Source organism: Formica exsecta, unplaced genomic scaffold (genome assembly GCF_003651465.1).
Source record: "Formica exsecta isolate Colony F162 unplaced genomic scaffold, ASM365146v1 scaffold48, whole genome shotgun sequence".
Classification (NCBI taxonomy): Eukaryota; Metazoa; Arthropoda; class Insecta; order Hymenoptera; family Formicidae; genus Formica; species Formica exsecta.
Window position 1 is genome coordinate 668,678 of NW_021852035.1, and position 27,372 is coordinate 696,049.

A 27,372-nucleotide genomic window follows, 5' to 3' on the forward strand; every position below is an offset into this window, starting at 1 on the left:
GTCTACACGTCCCTTGACCTCATCACCTGCCGGAATATAATCGGCGGTCAGGTTTATCTTCGTGGATTACGCGAAGCGCGCGTGATCAAGCGCGTTGCTTGTTCGCGAGAGAGAGAGAGAGAGAGAGAACAGAGTTAAAATTAACTCTTAATGAATATTTATGACGCTCCGGCCGGCGGAAATTACGTCGCTCATTGAGTTAAAACCGCAGACAATAGGGCTTATTTGCCGTTTCAGCGTGCGACCCGCATATTCGCCGAGAAGTCACTCGGTCGCCGATGCCACGAACGAGACGTGCGCGCTGTGCAAAAAGTTGTCAACGAGTTTGCGAGGATCTAGTTTTGCGCGACCGAGGGAAATGCTTCTCTCGCACTACTGTACGTGTATGAGGAGAATTAAGGTAACGGAGAAATAGATAACGAGGTTACAAGAAATTATATCGCGAAATTGTCATCGCGAAATATGCGGAATTAAAAATAGATCTTTTATATTTTTTTTTCAAATATGAGAAGAACGCGTGCACGTGATACTTAGCATCTTTAAAAACAATAGAGTTTATGTTGAATTTCTTAAAAGATTATAGTTAACATTTATATAAAAATTATTGAATTTCTTGTCTCTCCTTTTGCAAAACATTTTTTATATAATTGAATATAAAAGAATACAATTTCATCTTCCGATTTATTATACTTTATGTATATACACAAATACAGTTAACATTCATTATACATATAATTCTATTGCATATTTAAGAATCTTTTTTTTCTTTTTACTTATTATTCATTGTTTTTCAAGCGTCTTCTTTCCAAGATGTGATATGCATAATTGCAGATTGTTTTTAATATTAAAAAATTTAGTTGAAATATGTTTTTTGCTCGTATATCTTATAGTTTTTGTATGCGAAAGAGAGAGAGAGAGAGAGAAAGGGATAACAATATCAATTAGAATTGAATACGTTGACTGATCTCAAGAGGCTGTTTCAACGTGAATGGCATGTAGGGGAACGCATACGATACGAATATCCTACTGGCATGCGTGAACCGGGCTTAAGTAAGAGAGGATATGACTTCCAAGAGCTACTATGTACCCGTGAGACGCGATACACGAGGGAAAGGGTTGAATGCGAAATGCCACGGAGTGTCAGTGTGATACAACCGCTTGCGTGGAGCAAATTTTCTTGCCGATGTACGCGCGATACAGCATTTATGGTATCCGCAATGACGTAGCCTGGGAACAATAACGACAAGCAGCGCATGTACCGATTTCCGTGGCTTGCTAGATAAACTTTACGAGTAAAGATAAAGCATCTGCGTAGAGGAGCCGAGAGATAGGGCACGTGCACTATAAATATACGCATTGTTGTTGAAATTATAATTTTATTCTTCGTTTACTCTCTACACAGATTCGCATCTGTCCAGAGTGTACGTCTAAATCATTTTAAAAAATTAATCACGAAACATTTATATGTACATCATATGTGTAAAATCGAGAAATTAAATCTAAATTGTAATATAATCTTGTACTCAGTTAAAATTCATATAAAAAAAATTTATATCGATCTCTGTTTTGTTTTGTAAAAAGAGATAAGAATTCGATAAACTCGATGTTAGCCAATAGATATAATGCATATTAAATATTTTATGCGTCGATGATCTAATTATCGATTTAAGAATAATAAGAAGTTAATTTTTATTTTTGTATATCGAAGAAATATAAAACTTTTTTTTACATTATTATATTTTCAACAACTCGCTAGTGGTTTCATCTGTGTAATTATTTGTGAGATTCGATAGAACAATGCTATTGAATATTCAAATATTACCGAGTATTTGGATAGATAAACACCTATATCAGTAACCAGATTTGCTTTAATAGCGCATCTTTAATGATATCGAATGGCATATACGCAATTCGGCGACGATTGGCATGTGCTACATGATGATTACCTGCCGTTATAAGCAGATTGCATAGCGAAGCAATATCTAGAATTTTGCGAAGTGACAGCTAAATCCACTAATATCCGCCAACATGTTGATATGATTTGTAACTCTCCTGTGTATGCGTGTACATCGGGGATAAAGCTGCCCTGAATCCACACCTGTCCGCCGATATATCTGTTTGTTAATATTATTATCAATATTATTATTGAATAAGCGAAAATACATTGTGAGATACGGAGAGAGGGAAAGTACACACAATTTCGTACTGCAGGTTAATCTGCTTAAGACACGTACACTTCAGTATCCCCTTTGTGAAGACAGATATTCATGTATATGACTTTGTAATGTACGTATGCTGAATTTAGAGCAAAGCTTTGAAACAATTATTATGGTGTAAATTTAATATAATTAGAATTAATATAAATTAATTATGGAAATGAAGATCTATTTAGAGAGAGCCGTCTAACGTTTGCCTTTTGCTTATTTTAAATTTGTTATATTGATATGAATATGCTTTTGAAAGATAGTTGAAATAAAGTACGAATTAAATAATGCACTCTCTCTTTATTATATAGTATCCGATAGCATAGATAAAGACTATTACTTAGAAATTGGAATTTAATAAATCAAAATAGAATTTAATAAATCAAAAATTAAAACACAATTATAACGATTATAGATTATTTTGAGAAATCTGTTACATCGATCAATCATTCTATTTAAAGAAGATAAATCTATCATTTTCCTAATTTTCTCGATGCCACTTAATAACGGGAGATTGGCAAAGATTAATCCGATCAGGAGCTCGTAAACTTGCCTGTCGGTGTACAGTATGTATATGGTATGGTGGTCGATAAGTGTAGGCGGATTATCCCGATGGCCAATGAATGTACCCCATGAGGATGATCGGAAAGACGATGACGCTATGACGTAAGGTCACATTTTAAAGGGTTAAACGTCGCGATGACATTATATTCGCATTAATTAAGTCGGCAATACCGGAGACTTATCGCTAATGAAACTGTCGTTTGATTAAGATGCAAACGAGACTCTCCTCGTATCTTGACGTAGCCAGCACGCGCGTATGACCCGAGCCGACTCGCTCGAGTCACCTTGTCTCGTCTCGCTCCACCCGATTGCGTGAGTCCATAAATCTCAATCCGTAAACTCAAACACCGATGGAATTGCAAATCGTAAGTAATAAACTGCGGCGCAAAGACTCGCGGCATCACAACGAGGACGGTAGCCACGCTCTTTGAAGCGGAGCGAGCGAGATCGGTAAGGCGTCCTCGAACCACTGCACCGCCGCCGCCGCCGTCAAACCACCCCATCGCGCCTTTGTCAATATTAGGTTTCCCCGTGATTACGTAATAAAGTAAACGTCGTTTTAACCCCTTTAGTCGGCGCTATCGACCGCCGCTCGAATTAGTTCGGTGCAAGTCATGTAAATTAGTCCCGAACCGTAACTCAGGGGGTGGAAATTGGGGAAGGTGGTGGTAACGGCAGCCGCGACGGCGGTGGCGGCGGCGGTGGCGGCAATGTCGGGGCCAAGGCGGCCTTATTGCCAGTGGCGACGGGTTAGAATGCCTGAAATATTACTCCGGCAATCAGGCTGTCTAGGCACGGTCGCGGCACAATTAAGCGAGTTTCTTTCTCTTAGAATGAAGGTGTCGTTTCTCTCTCTCTCTCTCTCTCTCTCTCTTTCTCTTTCTCTCTCTCTCTCTTTTTCTCTCAAGGTGACCAAATTACGGGGACGGTCTCACATTTGTTCGACGGAATTATTCACATGAACAAAATATTGTCATCCATAAAAGGTTAATCTTACACATACATACACGAGTTATATAAAAATATGAAATTTAAATACTTATTTAATTGAGATTTTTGAATAAATCCTTTTCTGTTTTATTACTTTAAAAGAATAACTGCGACTAAATATGGGCTACGCTGCGTGTTGAATATATATACAATCTTTCTTATCCTTCAGTTATGATAAAAATCACTATTTGATTGAATCGAAAAGTTTAGAAACTCTATATATCCAATAAGCCAGAGTTCTCAGGAAGAAAAGAGATATGGTTGTGTGGGATTTTCTGTTTGAAGTGGAATATTTGTGCGTCTTCCAGTTCCATACAAGTTATCGAGACTGGTTGCGTTTCTGTCTGTAATGCTGAATCTATATGATAAGATTTCGATAACCTGCATAATTCAATTTTGAGAAAAATGGGATATGCGTTGTCTCTCATATTTTTAGATCCAATTTGACTGCTTCATGAAGCCTTCAGAATATTATTTTATTTGTTGAAAATTATTTCTGGTTCTTATATCTGTAAATATGAATATTGGCTATATCGCGCGAGAAATAGTATACTAGTTCTCGAAAACCGATAAGATACGATTTTCCAAAATACCAGCAAAATCCTCGTTTTATCCCACGATGTGCGCTTTATCCGTCAATAAATTCACGATAAAACTGAAATTACGACCGATTGAGTTATATGGAGCGTATGCACGCGCCATAATTTTGTAATCGATCTTGAATTATTGAGTGGAAGCAAAACTGCATAGCAGAATAATATCGGCGAGGATTTCGCCGAGGGCAGAAAGATAGGAGTCGGCTTTAATTAATTTTATTATACTCATCATATCGGATAGTCGGAATCGGGCAGAAGAGAAATGGTGAGCAAAAATGCAAGACCACTCTTTTTAATTAATAACTGTCATTACGGAGCGAATACACGTCTGTTACTCCGATTGATATTATTCAAAACCACCCAGTTTGACGTCACGTCCGGGTACGTCATTCCCGCTAATAATTACCGCGATCCGTAAATGGATGCGCGTAAATTGCTTGAAAAGAACGACGAAGATAGATAGTTTCCGTACAGATATTTTTGGTCCATACAACTTGCGACGCTTATCGCCGTCTATATCGCTCTGTAAATTATCGAACTTCCGTAATGTATGTGTGCGGTCCTATAAATACCATAACTAAGGCTTTCTCCTCCTCCTCCTCCTCCTCCTCCTCTCCCACCGACGGTTTGTAAGCCAGCAACACTCACCATTATCAATTTGCACGGCGCTTACGACGTTCGCAAAACCATCGTTCATGGTCACTTTGTGCTGTTATCGACGATCGCCTTACTCGCGCGTCTATAAATTCTCAGTCACGTCGCGTGCAACCTACGTGAGTATAGCCAAGTGCAACGCAATGGATCCGCAATTTTCTCCCGGGTTCAACGCACTCAGGGTGAAAATGTTTCTTCACGCATCGACTGGAAAATTCAGAGGACGGAGCGCGACGTTTCGCGCGTGAATACATAGAGTAACGGATATTTAACTTAAACTTCTGCCGATACTTGCGCTTATTCGATATCGAATGCGATAGGAATAATCCATTCCATTCGATATATCTCCATCCTCAGGAGCCAATATCGCCGTAACTTTTAAAACTTCTAAAGATTTCTGAAATACATACACATTTAATATTTTTATTCCACGAGATATGCAACGGATAGTAAAACTATAATAATTTTAAATAGTAACTGGAAAGATGAGGAAAGAGGATTAAATATTAAAGGTATCGATCTGACTATAATATTGAGCAGAAATTTCGATGCCAAAACTATTCAGGATCGAAAGCGAAGTGTTGATGCTTCGATAGAGTGTTCATCGACACACATAACCACACACATTTATTCACACACATACACTCACACCTCACACACCTACATCTTACGTAAAACTGACGATAATTTTCCGAATAACTTCAATTCCTCGTGCACCGGCGAAGTACGCGCCGATGATATATCGCTTTATAACAAAGAGGATTTATCAATGTCAATTTGGCGTGCAGGAAGGTACGCGTCTTGCGGCCAGCAACCCGCTATAACGAAGAAACGAGCGGCAGTCGAGGGCAGCCGGGCGGTTAATTTTACTCGCGCCGCTATCGCGGGGACGTTAGAACAACGAGTGGGGTTAATTAATTGCGGACCTTTTTTAATTTGTCTTGCTGGACGTCGGGATTACCGCAAAATTTTTAAACCGATACATCCAGAAGTCGAGAAGTAGAAGCGGTAAATTGAAGATACTTTGTTGAAATGTGGAAGAGAGAGAGAGAGAGAGAGAAAAAAAGAAAAAGAAAGAAAGACAGAAAAAAGGCATTTGGAGAAAAACTTATTTAACTCAAAAAAGTCTCATGTGATAATAAATATTTGCTTTAGAGAAACTTTGCAGGTAAAAAAAGATATTTATCGTATATTATGAACGTTATTGATTATTCTTTAGCTTCATATATTTTGGTATATGAATTTGTATGGTGATTTTTTAAGTTTGGAAAGAATCCGCGAACGCGCGCTCATTGCTAAGTCACCTTGAAAAACACTTGAATCATCCTGAAAAAGAGCGCGCAAGATGGGACGCAAGATTAATTGTCTCCGCTCTAAATTAAGTTATTCACTTTGTTATAGTACTTGAGCTATCGCGCGGCAAGATACATGGCGCGTGATAAAGTAGTAAGTGAGCGGAAAAGAGAGCGCGGGCGGTAGGATTAATGAGGGGAGGGAGAGTTTATGATTCCACGCTTAAAATTCGTCATACCAAGTATATGACTGCAAAGGGATGTGCAGGTAAGAATACCTGAGAAGACTTTCAAATTCGGCGCGTATCTTATGCATACTCCAGTATTTTCTGTCTGGACAAATTTATTATTCCCCTGTTCATTTTAATATAATATAGCTATATTTATATAACTGAAATTCATAATATATTGCTACCTGAAATATTTCTCGTTTGGAATTTAAAATAAATAAAGCTAATATAAACATTTTACAATGTCCATTAAATTGAATAAAAGAGACCATTGAAAAGAGACCATTCTAATAAAGTCCGACGAAATGCGAAATCAAAAGACTATTTTATTATACACATAACAATGATTTAACATAAAATATATCAATTTTATGAAATATTTTAATATCCTTTGTGAGCATGTTTTACATTTGTAAAAGGATAGGAGGAGACGCATCAAGCACATTATTCAACTAGTGAATTAAATAATTTTCAGTCAACCCTCTGGAAGTGAAGATAGCTCGTGCGAACCAGCCGCTGTCGGCGGGTAAGAACTATGACTTGGTCTGCACAACTTCCGGCTCCAGGCCACCGGCCAGCATCACCTGGTGGAGAAACGGTCAGCGTTTAGTGGATTCCAAGGAGAATGTAAGTGCGTCCCTAGATGAAACAATTTTCGTCCCCGTGCGAACATATATTTTGCCTGGCTCTATTCCCGGACCGCGCATAAAGTCACTCTTGTCTTAAATAAGAGACACGTCCCTTAAATGATACCTGAGGTGTCTCTTACCAACCATATTTTTTTTTCAAGGAGAGTGCTTCATTATTAAATTTCTAAAATTTATTTAACTTTGTTAAATAAACTAATGACATAAAGGTTTTCATAAACTAAATAATTAACTCTCTAAAACATAATAATACGAAAGATATAGATATATCGTATCTCTTTAAAAATTTCCTGCGCAGATACGATTTTATTATTAGTTATAATAACGCGTTGATGTGTTATAATAATTTTATTATTTTAAATTATGTGAACGCGTGAATAAATATTTTAATAATTAAACTAGACTAAACCATAAGCGCCAAGTTAACACAGTTTTTGAATTATGCATCTACTTCGGAGTCTTTTTTCTCTAATATGTTAAAAACGCATCTATCACTGCTAGAAAGTTTTGTCGCGTGCGTGCCTAAATTTTTCAAACTCTTTCTCACACATTCATTACATTTTTTCCCAAAGGATTTACGATATACCATAAAAAATATCAAAAGTTTAGTTTATTAATTCTCTTTCTATATTTGATTTAATTTGTAAATTTTTGTTGGCCAAGAAAACCTTAGAAATAAATATAAACATTTATAAATATACAAATTAAAATATGTGTGAAAAACATAAAATTAAATTTTTTTTCAATTAAAATTAAAACATTTGCGCGGTCGTGTTTCATTGTAGCAATAGTATTAGATTAATCTCCGCATTAGTGAAAGACGACAATTAATCTCCTGCACTGCCTCGACTCGTCTAGTTGACATGTGTCTCTTAATTTCATCGCGGTGGGACTGCAATTTCCACGTTCAATTTCCACGGATTAAGCGACGAGCGCAAAAAAGGACGTTAGGCACGACCAATTACGTGATCAACTGCCGTTTACAGCAGCGTGCACGATGCAAGGATTACGTTTAATTGATGGGAAATGCAGCTATCCTAAAGAGCCGTAATGTCGGAACATATTCTTGTTAAATTAAAGATAAAAAAGTATTGCGACAAGAGAGAGTAGAGTAAAAAAGATTTAATAAAATTAAACAAAACACGATTCTTTCTGAAATAATATAACTGATATATTTTCTATTAAAACCGAATTTACTACTGAATTTTCTCGTATATTTATCTTTTGCTTTTTGTTTCATATGTTTTATACATTTCACGTATTGAAGACTTTTAACAATTTTTAACAGAATAAAATGTTTACGCGCGTGTCAGATATGAAACAGAAGCAGGTAATAGATCAATTGATAGTACGAGAATCAATTTTCTCATTTTTAGAGAGAAGAAAATATAACGAATTGTTGGTATCTTGTAAACACAATCAGAGTACGCGTTTTGTTCAAAATACGAAACTCTTTTCACATAAATCATAGATTCAAATATAACATGTAAATGAAAATAAAATGGGAAGACTAGAGATTATTTTAATACAATATAACATTGTCGAATCGTACATAATATTCCGATAAAAAAATAATATTTCGTCGTTATGAGATTAATTAACAACGATAATAAAGAAACACATCACAGATATATACCGATAAATATAATTTTATAAGTAGCTCGAATAAGAAATATATCACCGAGACGGTATTTGATCTATTATAGCAGGATCCTCTCATGTGCGCGTGTCTTTTCTCTCTTTCTCTTTTTTAGTTTCTCTCTCTCTCTTTCTCTCTCTCTCGATTCCGATACAATTCATTAATTCATTCAATTTCATTTGGAACGCGCGCGGCAAAATAAATTTCGATTTAACGTAAATCGAACGCGCTCTAACCGGAACGCGGCGTTTCTGTCGCGAGAAACGGATGAAGGTATTTCGTATACAAAGCAAACAAACGTCAATAGAAACACGGATTAGCGACGAAATGAAAGAACGTACTTTCGAATAAATTGACCCGTTGTCGGGCGAAATCGAGCATCGGTCGCTGTTTATTCTACTTCGATTTTCCCCACGCCACACTGTCACCCCGATAAAACACACCGGGTGGTGCACACGAACGCGCAAACAACGCCATACACGTCGTATCCGCGTTTTGATCCGCATTTAAGACGACGACGTAAATATTTGCCGGAGAACGGCGGATTAAGGGCGCCGACGGCAACGACGATGACGACGACGACGATGACGAAGGGCGAAGGGCTCGCGCGCGGGACAGAGAAAATATTGTTTCAAAGTCGATACCCGCCGCTACACGACACGGCACTGTAGATTGTTTCGTTGCTTACGTAAGAAAGTTAAACATAGAAGCGGAAAGGATGGCCGGAAGGAGGAAAATACGGCTGGGAAAGGACCGCTATAATCCACGGTGAAACGTCGGCCGGGAACGAGAGGCTCGTTCCTCTTCTCTCATTCTCTTCCCGTAATCACGCAGTAATCTCGACAAGAGTTTTCGAGCTTCATCCTTCTCGGTTTTGCGCGATTTCGCAACCGCGCGTAAAAGTAGCTACTAGTAGCATACATAATGCCTCTCGCGTAAACGAGCTTCCCACTTCGCAGTATTTTTCTCCGCCGCGTATCGTCCGGAAAATTGCAGCAATTACGTTAATCGATTCGACCCCTCCCGGAATGCGCAAACCGGAAATATATTTTTAATGGATAGCGCATCTCATTTCGTAATTATCTTTGCGCGAAACGGCTCCCCGCCGTCGCCATTGGAACGAAATTAGAGCATGCGGGTCTCCTGCCGTTGATTTATTCCCCCAACAAGACACGAAATTTATTATTCGCGAGCGCACAAACGCGCCTCTGTCCCACGATTATTTTTTAATCGCGCGACAGGACGTCAAGCCACGCCGCGCATCCCGCGCAAGATTGAAGGTACGCGCTCTTCGTACGCATTCGCTTTTCTCTTGCAAACATCACGGGGAAGTTAAAAAATCGTCCGAGATATTTTGATGGTTCTATGAAATATTGCTTTATTATTCGTTTAAAGAGATGAATAATGTGAGCGATGCGTTTCCTCTGGCTACTGCGCTCATAATTTCGGTTTTACACGAAGAATATAATGCATAGATCCGGTTTATTGGACTAAGCGAAATTTGAATGTTTAATTCACGAATTCACGTAAAATTAAGTTAATTCATAATCCATAAACTTTATTTTTCACAAGCGCTACAGGATTTTTAAATGAAGCGAAGCTGCAAATGATTTTATCATAAAAGTAACGATATGTTGGATAAAACATAAAATACGATAGCGAGAAATATAAAACTCTCAAATTCTCTGCTACAATCATGATTTTTGACAAAGCTGAAAAAGCTTCATACATGTGCCACGATATGAATAAATTACCTGAATTACTGAATTTACTGGAATTTATTTTGAAATTAAATTCGGAATGCGCACGCAAAATATGATTTTTTATATACTTTTATCTAATAATAACCGCTCACAAAGTGAAGTGCAGAATATATCGAAAAATATAAATTTTGCGTTTGTGACCTCCTAAAATCTTGGAAAACTCGCAAACTATTTGCTCGGACAACAGTGGAAAAAAAGGAATATTCATGAGAATATACCAAACAGTCGTATTGATCGAGTTTCAAAATAAAACAAGTTCGTGCGCTTTGCTCTATGTTTTATTCTGTGATCAAAATCGATACTAAACATGAGGCTCGTAGTCTTTTACTCGTGTTATTTACTCGCCTCTGTTATCAATCGGCGAAAGCGTTTATTTACCGAACTCTAACTGGCAAATAACTGATTTACGAAAAAGGTAGCTTTGCCGGTTTTTACTTATCCGCACGCACTCATCCACGCGGTTGTACAAACCTTTCAATTGTACGGACGGACGAAAATTATTTTCGAATCGTAATAACAAAAGGAGATGATTAATCGGCCACTTGATATATAACCTAATGGACGTTCATTATAGCATTGATTCGCCTTGATTGACGAATGTGAATTTACCGCGCAGGATAACATCCACATAGTTAGCTATAAAAAAGGCAATAAAAGAAGAATGGACAAATTTTGGAAATTTTTTTAAATTTAATTAATTTATTATGAAATTGTATTTAATGTTATAAAAAATTATTTATCATCTGATTATTTATAGCAGAAAGAAATAATATTGTGTGTGACATATATTCCGCCGGTTGAATTTTTATGCCTTGATTTTAATTTAGCCATTCTATTATAAAGTTGTTTAACATCGAAATTAAAAAATCTATAGAAATTAAGCTTTATTCGCCGCGGCATTCTCTGATTTAAATTACTGTATTTGTCGCCTAACGACGCTTTTACTAAAGTCTCGTGGCACGTTGGGCCGGTGACACCGCGATAACGATAATTTACGCACAATTACGCGGAACAATGTGCGCGTCCGAGAACTTTATTTTATAGTCGCTTTAAGGAGCTGTACGAGCCGAGGTCGAGCTTGCAAATTGCAAATTGCATTGAGTGCGCGTCCCGGTGGTGTAAATCGAATCGGAAGTTCCTCTCGGGCGCACGACTTTCTGCGTGGAGATGCGCATCTGATCGTTTAGAGACGTTTTCGATTTGAAAGAGCTCTGAAGAACGAATTTACAACGTCGAATTAAATGTCAATTTCATCATATTTATGAATAACATAAATTTTTTGCCGCTTCTAAATGCAATAATTACTTTCTCCTCATTTTTAGTTTATATAAGAAGCAAAATAAAATATAAAAAAAATATTTAAAAAATCTGTTAAGTTATTAATTCAAACTTTTAGAACAAAATTTTTATTTTAGATATGCTATATTTTTATTTTAATAATGCTATACAAAACAATAAACAACTTTGAAATATTGTTTGAAAAAAAATGAAATTTATTTGTGCTAGAGATGCTCTAGCACAAAAAGAAATGACTCTTTATAATGATATTAATAAAAAATTGAAGGATGAATTACTTTAAAAAGTATATTACCCACATATATGCATTATACTATTTGTATGACTTTAATGGATTTAAGAGTTTCCGCGCATATATATATATATACAGAATAAAGTTTCTTAACGATGATAGATGCACTATTAAATTAGAAAAAGATAACCGACAATATAAATATAGACAACCTAGAAAAATAGAAAAGCGCAGAATTTCTTATTTATTTTTTGCACACATTTAATACAATTACACAAGTCGTGGAAATAAATCAGAGAGAGAGAGAGAGAGAGAGAGACACGTACATTGAATAAATCAGTTACCAGTCAAACCTGATGTAATGACGGTCCGATCCCTAAAAGATAAAAGCTACTTCTTCAGAAAATAGGTCGATCCCTCGAGAAGGATAACGAGAGATTGATCGAGAATTTCGGCTATAGTTAGTGCCGACCCTCCAGATCGAGTGATAGATATGCTTTTAATATATGGGGGCTTGAACGTCATCGACACAACGCAGAAGGTAGATAGAGGCGGTCTCTTCGATGAGAAGAAAAAGAGAATAAATGCAGCGAGAAAGGCGCCGGCAGGGCGGCGGAATCAACTCCGGTGAACGTTATCATAATGTTGTTACAGACTTCCGCCGATGGGAACACGACCACCAGCGTTTTATCTTTCATAGCGACGAAAGCAGACGCCGGTAGACACTTGTCGTGTCAAGCTGAAAATCGAATCATGGGAACCGCGCCAATAGAGGACGGCTGGATACTCCAGATACAATGTAAGCTTATAAACGGCGACGGTTCCTGCTTTCTTTCCCTCCGGAAACCACGCGCGCGCGCGCGATGTTTTTTCCTTATTTATTCAGACGAATCCGGTCGATTTTGACGGTTTATCGAAAGTCGTGATTCGCAGACACGCCGGAGACGCAGATCCAGCTCGGCACATCACTGAAGCCCAACGATATACGCGAGGGCACGGATGTATATTTCGACTGCCTCATACAGGCCGAACCGTCGGTTTATAAGGTGGAATGGCGGCATCAGGTGAGTGAGAATATAGTTTTAATCAGAACAATATATATTTATGTATGTGTTTTCTTTCTTCGGTCCGTTATTTTATAGACGAGTATCCGGTATGTCTTGGTGTTCGAACTAAATTCGTTATAATGAAGAAAAAGAAATATATATATACTTGATAACTCTCTAAATTATTACAGAAATTAAATTATCTCAAAGTAAGATATACAACAAGCGCTATTTTTTGAATCATGAGCTGTATTTATGATTTATTTTTTAAGGATGTCTAATACAGCTCATGATTCAAAAAATAGCGCTTGTTGTATATCTTACTTTGAGATAATTTAATTTCTGTAATAATTTAGAGAGTTATCAAGTATATATATATTTCTTTTTCTTCATTATAACGAATTTAGTTCGAACACCAAGACATACCGGATACTCGTCTATAAAATAAAAAAAACTTTGAAAAAATTTTCGATTATGAAAATTTATTAAACTTTGAAAAAATTTTCGATTATGAAAATTTATTCAAAGTCTTACTTGGTTAATTAAATTTTACATAAACAATCCAAATTATTGCAGTATTCTCAGAATGGAATTCATCAAAATTATATCGGTTTATCAATAAATATTTTTATCGTGAAATATCTTCGAGAACAGATTTTCGGAAAAACGAGATGTTTGCACGTCGCGCTACGAGAATATTATCTTGCGTGTATCTTCTCATCTCGAATCGTTGCGATTATCATTAATCAATCTTGAAGATACGCAACAATGTTTGTCGCAAGTAATTCGTCCATAACCCGCGCCCGGAAAGTTCTAAAATCCGGGTGTCGTAAACAGATTGGTCTCTCGCCGGCTAACAAGCTCGATTATGCCCGTACTCACTCGTGAGAGCATCGACTTACGTTAAGACCGAATACAAACTTCGGCGCTCGAAGCATCAAACTTTTATAATAACTTCTCGTCACCCGAGCTGCGAGCACTCCCGTATTCCCTCGCTTCTGATGAGGGAGATTGTATGGCTAGATCCTCGTTTACGTACAAACACAAACGCGCCAGAATGCGTGCACACACGCAGAAAATAATTTTCCTATCCCGGGTCGGCGGAGACTGGCGGTTTAATCTATCGGCGAGAGAGGCCGTCAATTATCGTGTTTCTTCCAGAGCAAGGCACTCCATCACAACATCACGCAGGGTATTATAATCAGCAACCAGAGCCTGGTGCTGCAGGGGGTCGATCGCAAAAGCGCCGGCAATTACACGTGCGTGGGATATAATACCGAGGGCGACGGCGAGAGCTCGCCCTTTTATCTCAACGTGATGTGTACGTATCGCAGAATTCGCTAGTAGTAAGATACTGAATAGGTCAGACGCTTCAATGACACAATTTTACTCATACACATATACATATATATGAGGAGTATTTAAAGTAATTTTGAAATTATATATGTATATATCTAGAGTTTTCTAGTTGAATTATTTAATATTTTTTTCTAAAATTAATTATGTACAATAATTTTGACAATTAATAAACAAAAAAAAAAAAAAAAAAAAAAAAATAATAATTTTGACAATTAATAAACAAAAAAAAAAAAAAAGAATATCATCCGAGGTTTTTCAATTTCTTTGACGTATAGTGAAACATATAATCGGATTTTCATGGATTATTGTACGAATAATGTTAAAGTATTACTAGAATTCCCTTTGCTGATAAATAAACGATTTTTCGGATTATTTATCACGCTAAGAACGTAAATGGTAACGTGACAACGATATGGACAGCGTAATGAAAAACAGATACGCTTCGTTCAGCCGGTTTTAATTAATAATGGATTATAACGCGTAAAAATTCGGTACTCCCGTAAATCTCCACTGTGAAATTTTAATTCCGGATTTACGTACATACGTCTGAATGTCCCTCGTGAATTGCGTGTGTAACCAGTTCGTCCGTTTGTGCGCGCAGATTATCGGATGCGATATCGAAATATTTCACGAATCGTAACAGTTTTACTAATCAATATTTGAATTGATTCGTGAGCGAGAACCGACTCACTATGGAACATAATATAGCAAAGTTACTCCCACGTATTTAACATAAAAAATTGTAACTAAAAATTACAAGCGTGTTATTAATGTAATAATACCCACATAGAACTATAAAATATACCCACATCAACTATAAAAAAGATAATAAGGAGAGTGGACAAATTTTGAAAATTTTTAGTTTTATTAATTTATTATGAAATTGTATTTAATGTTAAAAAAATTATTTATTGTCTATTATTTATAATAGAAAGTAATAATATTGTATGTGACGTATCTTTCCCGGGTTGAATTTTTATATTTTGATTTTAATTTAGCCGTTCTATTATAAAGTTATTTAACATCGAAATTAAAATATCTATGGAAATTAAGCTTTATGCGTTTAAAAGAGCGGCAGAGAATATATTTCTTTTCACGAGAATATTTCAAGAAATACAATATGTATATGTGTGTATGTGTGACTCTGAATCAACAAGATATTAAATTTTAATAATTTTTAACTTTTTTCCGTAATATTTTTAGCACATTGGCTCTAAATTTGCTAGAAAATCTGTCAATGGTTGAAACGAAAATAATAATCAAATTATTTTCTTATCAGACTTTCATGTGCGAGAAACTTAATAAATCACTAAATGTCCGTCAAATCCTAATATATTTTGCAACAACATAAAAGAACGAACTCTGCATAGAATATAGATATCGTTTGCATCCGGCGTTCTAATTATTTGTCGATACCATTCGACTTTCGTGTCTACAGTCGCTCCCACATGCAAGCCGAATCAGACCAAAGTCCACGGTGTGGCAAAACAGGAGAAGGCGAATATATCCTGTCAAGTGGATGCAAATCCGCCGGAAGTGCAATTCAAATGGACCTTCAATAACTCCGCCGAGAGTATCGACGTTGCGGCAGGTCACATAGAACGGGCCGGTACATCCTCCATCGTCTCATACACACCAATGACAGAATTAGATTATGGCACGCTGCTCTGCTGGGCCAGCAATCATATCGGCCAACAACAAGTGCCCTGCGTCTATCACATTATACCAGCTGGTAAAGTATTTTCTCATTTGTATCCGCATTGTGATATTGACGAAAATGTGAACAGACGTTACAAAATTGATCCTCAATACGCAACGTGAATTTTTAATCAAGAAAATTAATCGTCACAACTCGATTACGACGTAATAAAGTTGTGCAAATTATTCACGAATTTTTGTGAACCAAAGAAAAAAATAGAATGAGTGGATATATAGAAAGAACAGAAATTTATTTAAAAAAAAAAAAAAAAATAGTAATAAGGATGAATAATTATAATTTTCTCTGCTTTAAAAGATTAAAACTTTTTCTCGGATTTAGAAGATTAAAAAAATTTATATTTGTATCCAAAAAATAGATTTCTATATTTAATCCGCTTAATTTTCTTAAATTGGTAAAATTAATGATAAATTTAATGCTAATGATTTTCATTTGATAAATTTAATTTCTCCGAAAATTACAACTTTATGCTAATTTAGGATCCAGATTTCGCTCCTAGTTTCTAAAGTTTCAATTTACGGAATTGAATAACTAATTCAAATCTTAGTATATATGTATAATCGGAAAGACAGAATGTGCCATTCCATTAGAATTATACAATTACCTAAAATTTTAAAGTCATGCAATCATTATTAGCTCCAAAATTAATATTGGAATAATGATATAAATTAACAATGAAGTATTGAAATCGCGAGTTATCTTCAAATATCAAAAGCCTTTGTAATATATATATAGATGTGTAAAACTTAAAAAATACGTAATTATTATAATATGGATATATGTTCTCATTTATTTATTTGTTGAACAAAAATCATTATCATGATAAAACTTGACGCTGCTACATTTTACTTAAAACACGAGTTAGAAAACCCAGGCAAGTCTAACGAAGATCCATAACATCGGCATCCCCATTATTCCCAATAATGGTCGTATTTCTGCCGGTATTGATGCTCGAGTTACCAATTAATCGCGATTCGCTATCGGATTGCTTTAATGCAAAGAAAACGCGTATACAAGTCCATACACAAACACGCACATATTCGGAACATAAAAAAGAAAACAGCTTTTGTCTTTCACACCGCAGCAAAAAGCTGCGGATTCGACGGGAGCAGATAAAAAGGAGGGAAAGAAGGGGAAGGAGGAAGATAAGAAAGTGAAGGAACCGCGAAATGGGTAGCAGGTGTCCGGCACTGTAATTTTTCAGCAACCATAAACGCGAGAACAACCTCGGCATATTCCCGCTTATTTCCTTTTCTTTATTTCTCCTCTCTCGCGACACAATATGCCGTATTCCCGTTACCGTCTCGTTGCTGCCCTTTTAGTCAGCTTTTACGAGACGCAAAGTATACCACCGGCTAATACCTTTGCAGAAAAAACCACACATACAACCGTGCATCTTTACGGCCGACTCGGTTACAAGTGGCTCTTGTATATGCCAGCGTACCGTGAATCAGATTTACAGGGCAACTATCACGCCCTGATTCGCGAATATACCGCACGCGAAACGATATGTTACATAACACTTCGTCTTCCGTCGTCTGTATAAGAGACTATACATCATCTCGGTAAGAAAAGAACGTAATATCGAAAGTTAGAGTAAACTTTGGAACATGCTGACGCTGAGAAGAGAGTCTACTTACATAATTAGACTGCTTATATAATTAGTTTGTTTAAAATATAGCACACTTTAATAGCGGCGTAAAAAGTAGTTATAAACGAACTTTAGAAATGTTGAGGAGAGTTATTGCATAATTAATTTACAACCATTAATGTTAATTCGAGAATTAATTTACTTTTATATTTATTTGTGTATAATTTTTCGACTTTAAGAATATTAACAAGACTTCAAAGAATTCTATATTTAAATTTTATTTTTCTACACAATATACAAAAAAAAATTTATTTTTCATTAACACGATATTTAATAAAAGGCAATCAATATATCTTGCGAAATGTAAAAAAAAAAAAATGTGAGCTCATATATATATAAACGCGCGAGCTTATATATATTAATCATTTTAAGAGGCTTTTCTCATTGTTGACATGCAAATCGAAAGTATCTCGATATTGCTAACACGTAATTCATTTATTTCTACAATTCACTTTACTAGCGTGATTGAAATTAAACGAATATTTTAATTCGTTAAAGCTTTAAAGTGTTTTGTAACAGTTATAATAGTCAAAACATTGAAACGAATTTGTAATCCAGTAGAGATTTATTTCCAAAAAATTTGATACAATTGTATGAAAAAAAAAAATAGTCCGATCTCTAATCTTTACCGATGTAGGATTCAACATGATTACTTTTATTATTTTTTGTTCTATTATCTTATCATTTTTGTTCTATTATCTTATTATTTTTGTTCTATTTTCTCGTTGGCCATCTTATCAATACCCTAATATCTCTGGTATAAAAATATATGTTAGTTACCGAAGGCATACTTGGGAAACTTAAAGGTTGTCTCTGCGATATTATCGCTACCTCGTACTCATTACAAGTTGTTACGAGCGCGCGAATAGTTTCGTGCAAACGCGGTGCATTTTAAAACGTGAGCAAACCTTATCCGTGACAGGCCGGCCGGACATGGTCCACAATTGCACAACCTCGAACACGTCGACCAATTCATTCTCCGTGCGATGCACGGAGGGCTTCAACGGCGGCCTGCCACAATCCTTCCTGATAGAGGTACGCGAGAGCAACAGCCAGGAGTTGCGTGCCAATGAAACGTCGTCGGTGCCGCGTTTCAGCATCACGAAGCTGGAGTCGGGTGCCCTTTATCAGGCTTGCATTTATGCTTACAACGACAAGGGTCGTAGCGAGGCGATGGTGGTGCAGGCCGGCACTCTGAGGCTACCGGAGAAACAATTGACATCTGAGTCGGGTGAGTGCGCAAATATTCCTGTTTCCTTCCCTTAAATACAGGACTAACGCTCGCTGATATTCTCGCGCCAGAAATCGAATATCAGACGATATCGAAAGCTACGTATCGATTCTGATACATGCAGCTGATTATTCACAAGTGACTTGATACTCGTTTAATGCTCGTGTAAAAATTCCTGCAAGATTCGCTGTAACGTTAACAACTCCAAAGCCTTCGATATCTTTTGAACGAAGCTTCGATACTCGGCTTGCTTAAAAGTTCCAAGGAAGTTACTGGTTCGGGGGCCATCATTCTATCTGGTGTATCTTACATGAGTAGTTCTCAAACTTTCTTGCTTGCGACATAAAATTCGTAGCATGAGAGTTCGTGCGATCGCATTTTGAAAAATTGAAAATTTATATAGCTAAAAAGAAAATCATTTTCTCGAAAAAATAGAATTAAGTTTAAGAACGGTGTAAAATTTCAATTGGCCTTATAAAATTATGTTTAATAGACAAAATTTTCAATAATATTATATTGCAAAACTTATCGAAAACAATAAACTAAATGTGAAGGTATATAATTTTAATTTTTAAAGTTTTTCTGCCTTCTTTTAAGTCTCATAAAAACTTTTTGCCAGTCGTAACGCTTTTCTTCCTATAATACGATATATATATGCTGGATATTACGACGATGTACATAATCTCGAAAAGCTTACATGAAGTCTGAGTAATTACGGAAAAATTTCGTCGATCATACAGTACAGATGAAGAGTCGCCGCCAATTGGTCGGATTGATGAAAAGCCATCGAGTCAATATTAATTCGTCGAGTGAGCCGCGTAAAAAGCTCCTGGCGCTTTTATGATCGCGCGTAAAATCGGGTCAGAAATTGGCGATTTAATACGGTCGGACAATTTTCCCCTTGTTTGCTCGATGCGACTGTTATCGTAATTTTTAATTCATCTACCAAAGGTTGTTGAGAGATCTCCTGGTTTAAATTTCTATTAAAATATAATATATACTGTATGCGTTATATTTATTCGAATCGCATTTTAATATTATACATAACCGAACCAAGCATGACTCTTGTAATTTCGAACACCTTCCATTATATCTTTTATTCTCTCGTAAAAGCTGCGCTTGTTGCGCCATACATGATATTTTATTATGTAGCACCATCTATGCTTTTATTAATATTATCGTATCACATAAAATCCGTTAAAAATTTGATGCCGTGTCGAGATCTTAAAGTGCTTTTAAAAGCATTTTTATCAGAACGGATTATTCATGTCATAGTGCACGATTGAAAGCTGCTTAAAATTATTATGTAAATTTATCGCGTATCTACAAGCAATTACACGGCAATATCGATTCTTGTAACATCTTACTATTTTGACATTGCAGAACGACCAAGACAGAACATCCGGCTGACACCGATGTTGAGCGTGATGATCGGCGTGGTGACGGCCCTCATCATCGTCGCGATCATAGTGATGGTCGTCTTACGTTTCCAGCACACGCACGTGGAGGAACAGAACAAGTCGCAGATGGAGGATCACGCGAAGCAGACGAAGGCCATCCCTATACAAAGGGAGCTACGATTCCGAGAGGGATGCAGTCTGCTCGCAGATGAGAAGCATCCCAGTAGCCCATTCAGAAAGCTCGACACTAGCGGTGATCTTAGCGAGAGCGATGAAAAGAATCCGGATATCATTCCACAGCAAATCACTGGTTTGTATCTTTGCGATTTGCTAATTATAATTCTGTATTAATTCTGGCAAAATTGAGGGAACGAAGCCGAAATTATATTGAAAAATCTAAATTTTTTTATCCTCTTTGTAATTCTTCCGCAAGAAGAGAATATATAAAACAAAAAATGATTACGATAATACATTTAAAAAAGTATGTAAATATAATTTATATACAAATCGTAAGTATTTAAAAACATTCTCTTCATGATTGAAAGAAACTCTTGCCGAGGGAGCACTTCGCTCCTTTACGCGCTTGTAAATTTTTTTCTAAAGTTTTTCCTCGTTCCATTTACATACACATACGCGTAAAACACTCGTAACACTCGTAGCACTCGTAAAACTCTATGACGAAATTTCTGATTATAAAACACTCGTGCGTTTTCTCTATAGGCGACGAACCGTCGGAATATTTGAGAAAGAGACGTCTGGTATCAACGATTGAGACATCACCATCGAGGAGCCTTTTGGAACACTCGACGGTGACTTCCATCAGCGGCCACAGCAGTTACGTCGGCTACTGTACAATTCGCAACGGCATGCCGCTGCACGAGTTCTCAAACTTGTCGACGAAGCACAAAAGCGTGAGTTCCATTCAAGATTCAATGACACGTAAACGTTATGCAAATATCCCGTAGATGTTTAACGAAATAACAGAGTAGAGCTTATATTAATAACAATCAGTATGCGTTAGTTTGCCATTGAAACAATTCAAACAATGTGCATCGCGTGTGTGTTCGTGTATGTGGTTCGAAATTAAATTAAATAATTAAGTAGAATACCAATGGTATCGTGATGTGGAACGTAACGATGATAGTATTTCTTAACTGAGAGCGAGGGATATCTCTCTCTCTCTCTCTCTTTCCTTCCCTGATTCCCTCTCTCTCTCTCTCTCTCTCTCTCTCTCAAGTAATTATGTTACTTTGCGTGATCTATTGATCTACGAAAATTACGGGCGCATTTCAGTTTCAGCCGCTGGTGGGCGACGTCTATGAGAGTGGCGTTTGCACCCTGCCGAGGCAACACTGGCCCAGCCAGAGCGTACAATCGATGACAATGAGTCCTCCGTTGTTATACGCCGGTCTGGGTGTCGTCACCAGGACCTGCCCGAGCAGCAGTGCGCTCCTAACGAAGGATTGTGAGACGCGGATGCCCGGCCAATGCTGTCTAACGGTTCAGTCACAGAAGGACGCGACGATAGGTACGCCGATAGTAATGGCCAAGAGAGAGAGCTCCGTGTGACCCTACACCCACCACGGGGCCTGCACTTGCAGCGTGAGCGAACTGCTATGAATCGCGCCGTTTGTCAATCATGAGATAGCTGTGAGTCCCGAACGACACAAGAACACCTAAAGGATGTTTATAGAATATTATTAGAATGTCTTTATGCGCTAAAATTGGAATGTCTTTTGAAGGGCCGAATAGTTATTCTTAGACTTCTAAAGAACGTTTGAGACATCTAAGATGTTTATTATTACCTAGATCCGAAAATTAAGTCTCCGAAAAAAAAAAGATCTTTGGAAGATTCGTAAGGAATGTCTTTTAAACTGGGACATTTTTCAAACGCTTGTGCTGTTCGGGACGCTTCGGGCGTACGAGCCGGTTCGAGTTCGACGGATTTACGTTTCCATTCCGACAAAGCGTCACGAATTTGCGCCTCTCTGTTGAATCAAGTGCCCTTTTTATACTGAAGAACGACGAACCGGCTGCTCCGCCGGCTTTTCTCACCTCGTGCGTAGCTTCGTGACCGTGCCCCGGTGGAACCTCTATGAGCTTCTGCGGTGTGCTAGAGTGAGTTTACGATGTGTGCACGCGCAAGCGAGAGAGAAAAGCTTGCCGTGCACACTCTTGTATATACCTCGAGACGCGGAGATATTTTGTACGAGTCGCGTATATTAACGGTTTATTCCCACTTTTACTATGAACACAACACTGTACAATTTGTCTAGTCGATGTAAGTATAAATATGTATATGCGTTAAGTCGTGGAGGCGTCGGACTAGAATAACGTACACTGAGAGGGATGATCAGCGCATCATTATGCCATCGCGTCATCGTCTCGCGCGCGCGGTATAATTATTTATAACGTTGACAATGCGGAAACAAAAAGAGAATCGAGAAGAGTTGTGTCAGAGACATATCGTTTGTATCTCTATCGATGAGAATCGAGTCAAAACGTACGAAAATCAGTGGCGGAGTAGCGGGACAAAAGAAAGGAAGAGGAAAAAGGAATAGATCAATATCCCCATCGCGCTTCCGTCTCAGTTTGCAGTATTCTGAATTATACGGTAAGATCAAGTATCTCTTGTACAATGTATAAAGTAACGACTTCCTTCGAAGTAAATGTACTGAGTATGATGAACGTTGTTTTTCAAAGTCTTGAATCTTATTCTATAGAGAGAGGAACGCGTTCCGGATTACGGAGGCGTTCTTCCGTAACATGTGGTAATCGCGATAGCACTTCTAACTTACTGCCTGTTTCGACGCTTGTGAATCTTGTTGGTACTTCGTTCAGCAGAGGTTACCGCTCTTAGCCTCTTTGTATTATATAGCTTTAAAAAGAAAAAAAAGGGTCACCAAGAAGGGGGCCTCGTCATATCCTCCGTACAATACTGAGATACTCTCGTCATCGATTGGAGTGACCCAAGGCGCGTTTCGCCCCCAATTTGCGAAAGGTAAAATAATGAGAACTGAACGTGTAGCTTGATATCGAGCAGTCGACTGCTGGACGGTGCGTTTAATAAGCTATAATATTTTACGCGAGACGCGCGTGCGTAAAAGAATCTCTTCTTTTTACGAGAAGTGATAACCCGTTTTGCTTCGATCTGTACAGATTGATTATTGCGTACAGGTTTACGCTTCCTCGATTGATGCGACGATCCTGCTGCGACTGCAAGGATTCACGTGAGGAATAGAATGTATTTTATTCTATATATGTGGCTGTGTGCGTAATGCGAGAGAGAAAGAAAGAAAATATCTTTCTAATAATCTTTTGATGTTCACTATATTTAAATAAGATCGATGCGCTAGTATATATGTATATCGTTCTAGAATTCGACAATGTAATCGTAAAATTGATCTATCGACGGAATGATTGCTATATTGCATTTTTTTTTTCTGGCGTTATAGCGGACAGCATTCCAGAAAAATAGGGCAAAGATTTTTTAGATAAAATGATTTTTTAAGTACATTTCGAGAATGGAAAAAAGTATTTTTATTAAAAAAATCACATTATATCCTTTTTATATTAAAATTATTAAATCATTTCATCTCTGTAGTAGCAAAATTAGAATGATTAAATAGAATCTCAATTTTATTTCGATGCGGCGATGTTATAAATGAAGTAAAAGTTTCGTTGAAGCAGCTCCCTATTTGTCTATCAGATAGAAACTTCACATAAATTGACCATAAACGGAATGTAGGTTGTGACTATTTGCAGTCGCGTCGTCGTGTTTCAGTCTGTTATATATGCATACAAATAACTATGCAGAAGAGACGGTCCTACATGAACGAAGCATATGCGTTAGTATGCGTTTCCAAAGGAAACGACGGACGATGATCGGGAATACTTAGAATTACTTGATGTATAAGAAACGAGACCAGTAAAATCACGCTTCTAAGCGAATCGTAATGTCTCGAGAAATTCTAAGCAAACGTTGTTTTCTCGATCGTTTAGGCGTTACATTACGTCATTTCCGAGAGATCATTAAAAATTAGACAAATCGTTGATTATTATTATTATTATTATTATTGCCATTAATGGAATTGATGTCGGAATATTGTGAGTGTACATTATCGAAGAGAATTTTAGTAAACGTTGAAACGCGCAGCCCATTATACATTCACCCCCGTTCCCTCGTTCCCCTCCTCCCCTTGTTATAACTTTTGCACACATAATAATTGTAATTGTGTATACAGTAAAAAAAAACCGCTGTAACCAAAGAAGTTTACAATCCGATGAGAGGAAAACGTCACGAAAACAAACCGTACAATAAAACCTGGATTCAGACTGCCAAAGTTTCTACTCTATATTCGTGTGTGTCTGTGCGTGCATGCGTGTGTGTAATCACTACACGCGCACTATATTATAAAATCATGTAAACTTTATAAATAATATCAATTTTTTCTAACAGAAGATAACATGTTTAAAGATGTCACACACAAAGAAAAAAATAATTTATCATTTTTTTCTCACATTTTGTGAGTGATTGTTGACTTCTGGAGCACGTTTATTTTTCGCTGTTCGGATGATACGAAATCTTTCGACGACCATGTTCGTCGAAAGAAAAAAATAATTTATCATTTTTTTCTCACATTTTGTTAGTGATTGTTGACTTCTGGAGCACGTTTATTTTTCGCTGTTCGGATGATACGAAATCTTTCGACGACCATGTTCGTCGTGAATGTGTGTTCAAATACCTCTAATAAGTGTATATAATATTTTGGATAGACAAGAAACAGTCCTGTGATAGGCATATCACTGTAATCCATTTGTAAATCGTGTATAATATTTTCCATTCTCTGTAAAATATGATAAATTATTTAAAAAAATAGTATTATTATTATTATAAGAGTTAATATTAAAATATTATCTCTTTACGTAACGCAAATCCAAAATTATCTTTGAATTTTACTCGCTATTCTCGTTAAATTTTTGTTAATGTATTTTAAAGTTTAATAAAATTTGTTTACACAGATCATTGCATTTACAATTGCAAAATTCTGAATCATAAAATATGATTTATAGCAGTACGCATTTACTTTCCGCAAAACTTCCTGAGTTCCATAATACTTCCCGAAGTACACAACTCGTGATACGAAATCTTTCGACGACCATGTTCGTCGAATACGTCGCGTGGCATGATATCGCACGGCGGTGGCCATACATTATTATCTGTAAAATGATCAAATGATATTTGTCAGCCCTCCCAGCACTGAAAGATACACATACGTGTCGAGATATCTCTCGATCGCACATGAATCACGAAGATAATTTTAACGAAGACACGATAGTTTGACTGACGCGTGCCGCTCGCCCTCGGCCTCATTTCCGCGTGTGTAACTTAAATATCGATTAAAAATAAAACACAAGGAGAAACCGTTGTTTTTTTTAGAATAAGAATGCGTTGCATTAACTGCCTGTATGTCACAATAACGAGACCGGATCTGACCAGCTGCCATTTGTGCGAGACAACACATTAAAGTTTGTATATGTACTTAGTTTAGGACTGTCTCCGACACACACGAGTCTCATGTACCCCTACACCAGAGAATGTTTTTTTGATATTGTAAATATTCTGAAATAAATAATCGTTTTTATTCACGCGGCGATGCGCATTATTGTGCCCTTTCTAACTGCGATCCTTCCAAAAATGAATGACGATAAAATCGTCACTAATGTCAAACATTAATATTAATGCATTAATATTAGATTTACTGCTATTCGAAGCTCATTTGAAATAGACATATATTATTTTTACCGTCCCAAAACGCGCTGGGCGACATGTCGGAATGCATTTGCAGATATTCCTCGACAGTTTTTAGAACAGGCGAGTTTACGCTCAAGAGAAACTCGAGGACCGTACTTTCGGGCAAGTTTCGGGCCGCCTTGTCTTCCAAATTCTGTAGCACGTTTTGAACGTTGATCGACTGTAAAATCGAATAAAGTTATGTCACAAAATAAAATGAAAAAGATTCTTAGCTTTATTCAATATCAGACTCGGAATCGCTCCAAACAATTCTTTGAAGCTTCGTTAAAGACCCGTTCGTGCTAGCTAAGAGAATATTTTATAGATCCCTTAGGTTTCTTTTACATTTCTACAAACCTTTTTGTCCAAACTTTTATTCGCTACATATTCGCACAACGTGTACATCTTCATTAAGCAATTTGAAACCTGCTTTTGAATATCGTCCAATGCGTGGCCTTCTGATATTCCTATTAAAGTAGGCGGTATCGTATAAAAGTGGCACCAGCTCGCGAAAAATCTCTGAAAGCGCGATATATATTTCGCACGATCATTTTTATATAAATACATATACGTCGCAAATCGGGTCACCGACTTGATGAACGTGATGATACGAAGGCAAAGGAATCGCTTTCCCAAATTTGTATTCATTGTTCTCCGTAGTATACATAAGCTTGTAATGTTTATAAATAATGTCTTCCCACGCCTTATTAAGAAAATAAATTTCTGTCTTATTTCCATTTATCACTCTTTATGAGCAAATAATTGAATAGATGGCATAAATAAAAATTGTAATTTTAAATTAATAAATTTGCAAATTTTACAGTTTAATTAATATAATAATAATTTATTTTAATATTTTTATATTATATAGTATTGTGAATATATAATATAGAAATATTGAATGTGTGTTCAAATACCTCTAATAAGTGTATATAATATTTTGGATAGACAAGAAACAGTCCTGTGATAGGCATATCACTGTAATCCATTTGTAAATCGTGTATAATATTTTCCATTCTCTGTAAAATATGATAAATTATTTAAAAAAATAGTATTATTATTATTAT

The 27,372-nt window shown here is 36.7% G+C and overlaps 2 protein-coding genes across 3 annotated transcripts in view; one reads left to right on the forward strand and one right to left on the reverse strand.

Annotated features, from left to right (window-relative positions):
* The window catches only part of LOC115241366 (neural cell adhesion molecule 2-like), a 204,214-nt gene extending 179,218 nt beyond the window's left edge, over positions 1–24,996 (forward strand). For both annotated transcript variants that reach the window (XM_029817087.1, XM_029817088.1), the window contains 9 exons: positions 7,006–7,157; positions 12,762–12,906; positions 13,041–13,171; positions 14,315–14,474; positions 15,951–16,244; positions 18,803–19,111; positions 20,495–20,821; positions 21,232–21,422; positions 21,805–24,996. In XM_029817087.1, the coding sequence (XP_029672947.1) occupies positions 7,006–7,157; positions 12,762–12,906; positions 13,041–13,171; positions 14,315–14,474; positions 15,951–16,244; positions 18,803–19,111; positions 20,495–20,821; positions 21,232–21,422; positions 21,805–22,080 (1,985 nt within the window). In that variant the 3' untranslated portion in view covers positions 22,081–24,996. The remainder of the gene's footprint in view (positions 1–7,005; positions 7,158–12,761; positions 12,907–13,040; positions 13,172–14,314; positions 14,475–15,950; positions 16,245–18,802; positions 19,112–20,494; positions 20,822–21,231; positions 21,423–21,804) is intronic.
* Positions 24,997–25,118: 122 nt separating this feature from the next.
* The window catches only part of LOC115241370, a 7,559-nt gene continuing 5,305 nt past the window's right edge, over positions 25,119–27,372 (reverse strand). The window contains exons 3-8 of the mRNA XM_029817101.1: positions 27,223–27,324; positions 26,898–27,008; positions 26,663–26,824; positions 26,318–26,486; positions 25,675–25,731; positions 25,119–25,229 (exon numbers count right to left, since the gene is read on the reverse strand). Coding sequence (XP_029672961.1) covers positions 25,186–25,229; positions 25,675–25,731; positions 26,318–26,486; positions 26,663–26,824; positions 26,898–27,008; positions 27,223–27,324 — 645 coding nt within the window. The 3' untranslated portion in view covers positions 25,119–25,185. The remainder of the gene's footprint in view (positions 25,230–25,674; positions 25,732–26,317; positions 26,487–26,662; positions 26,825–26,897; positions 27,009–27,222; positions 27,325–27,372) is intronic.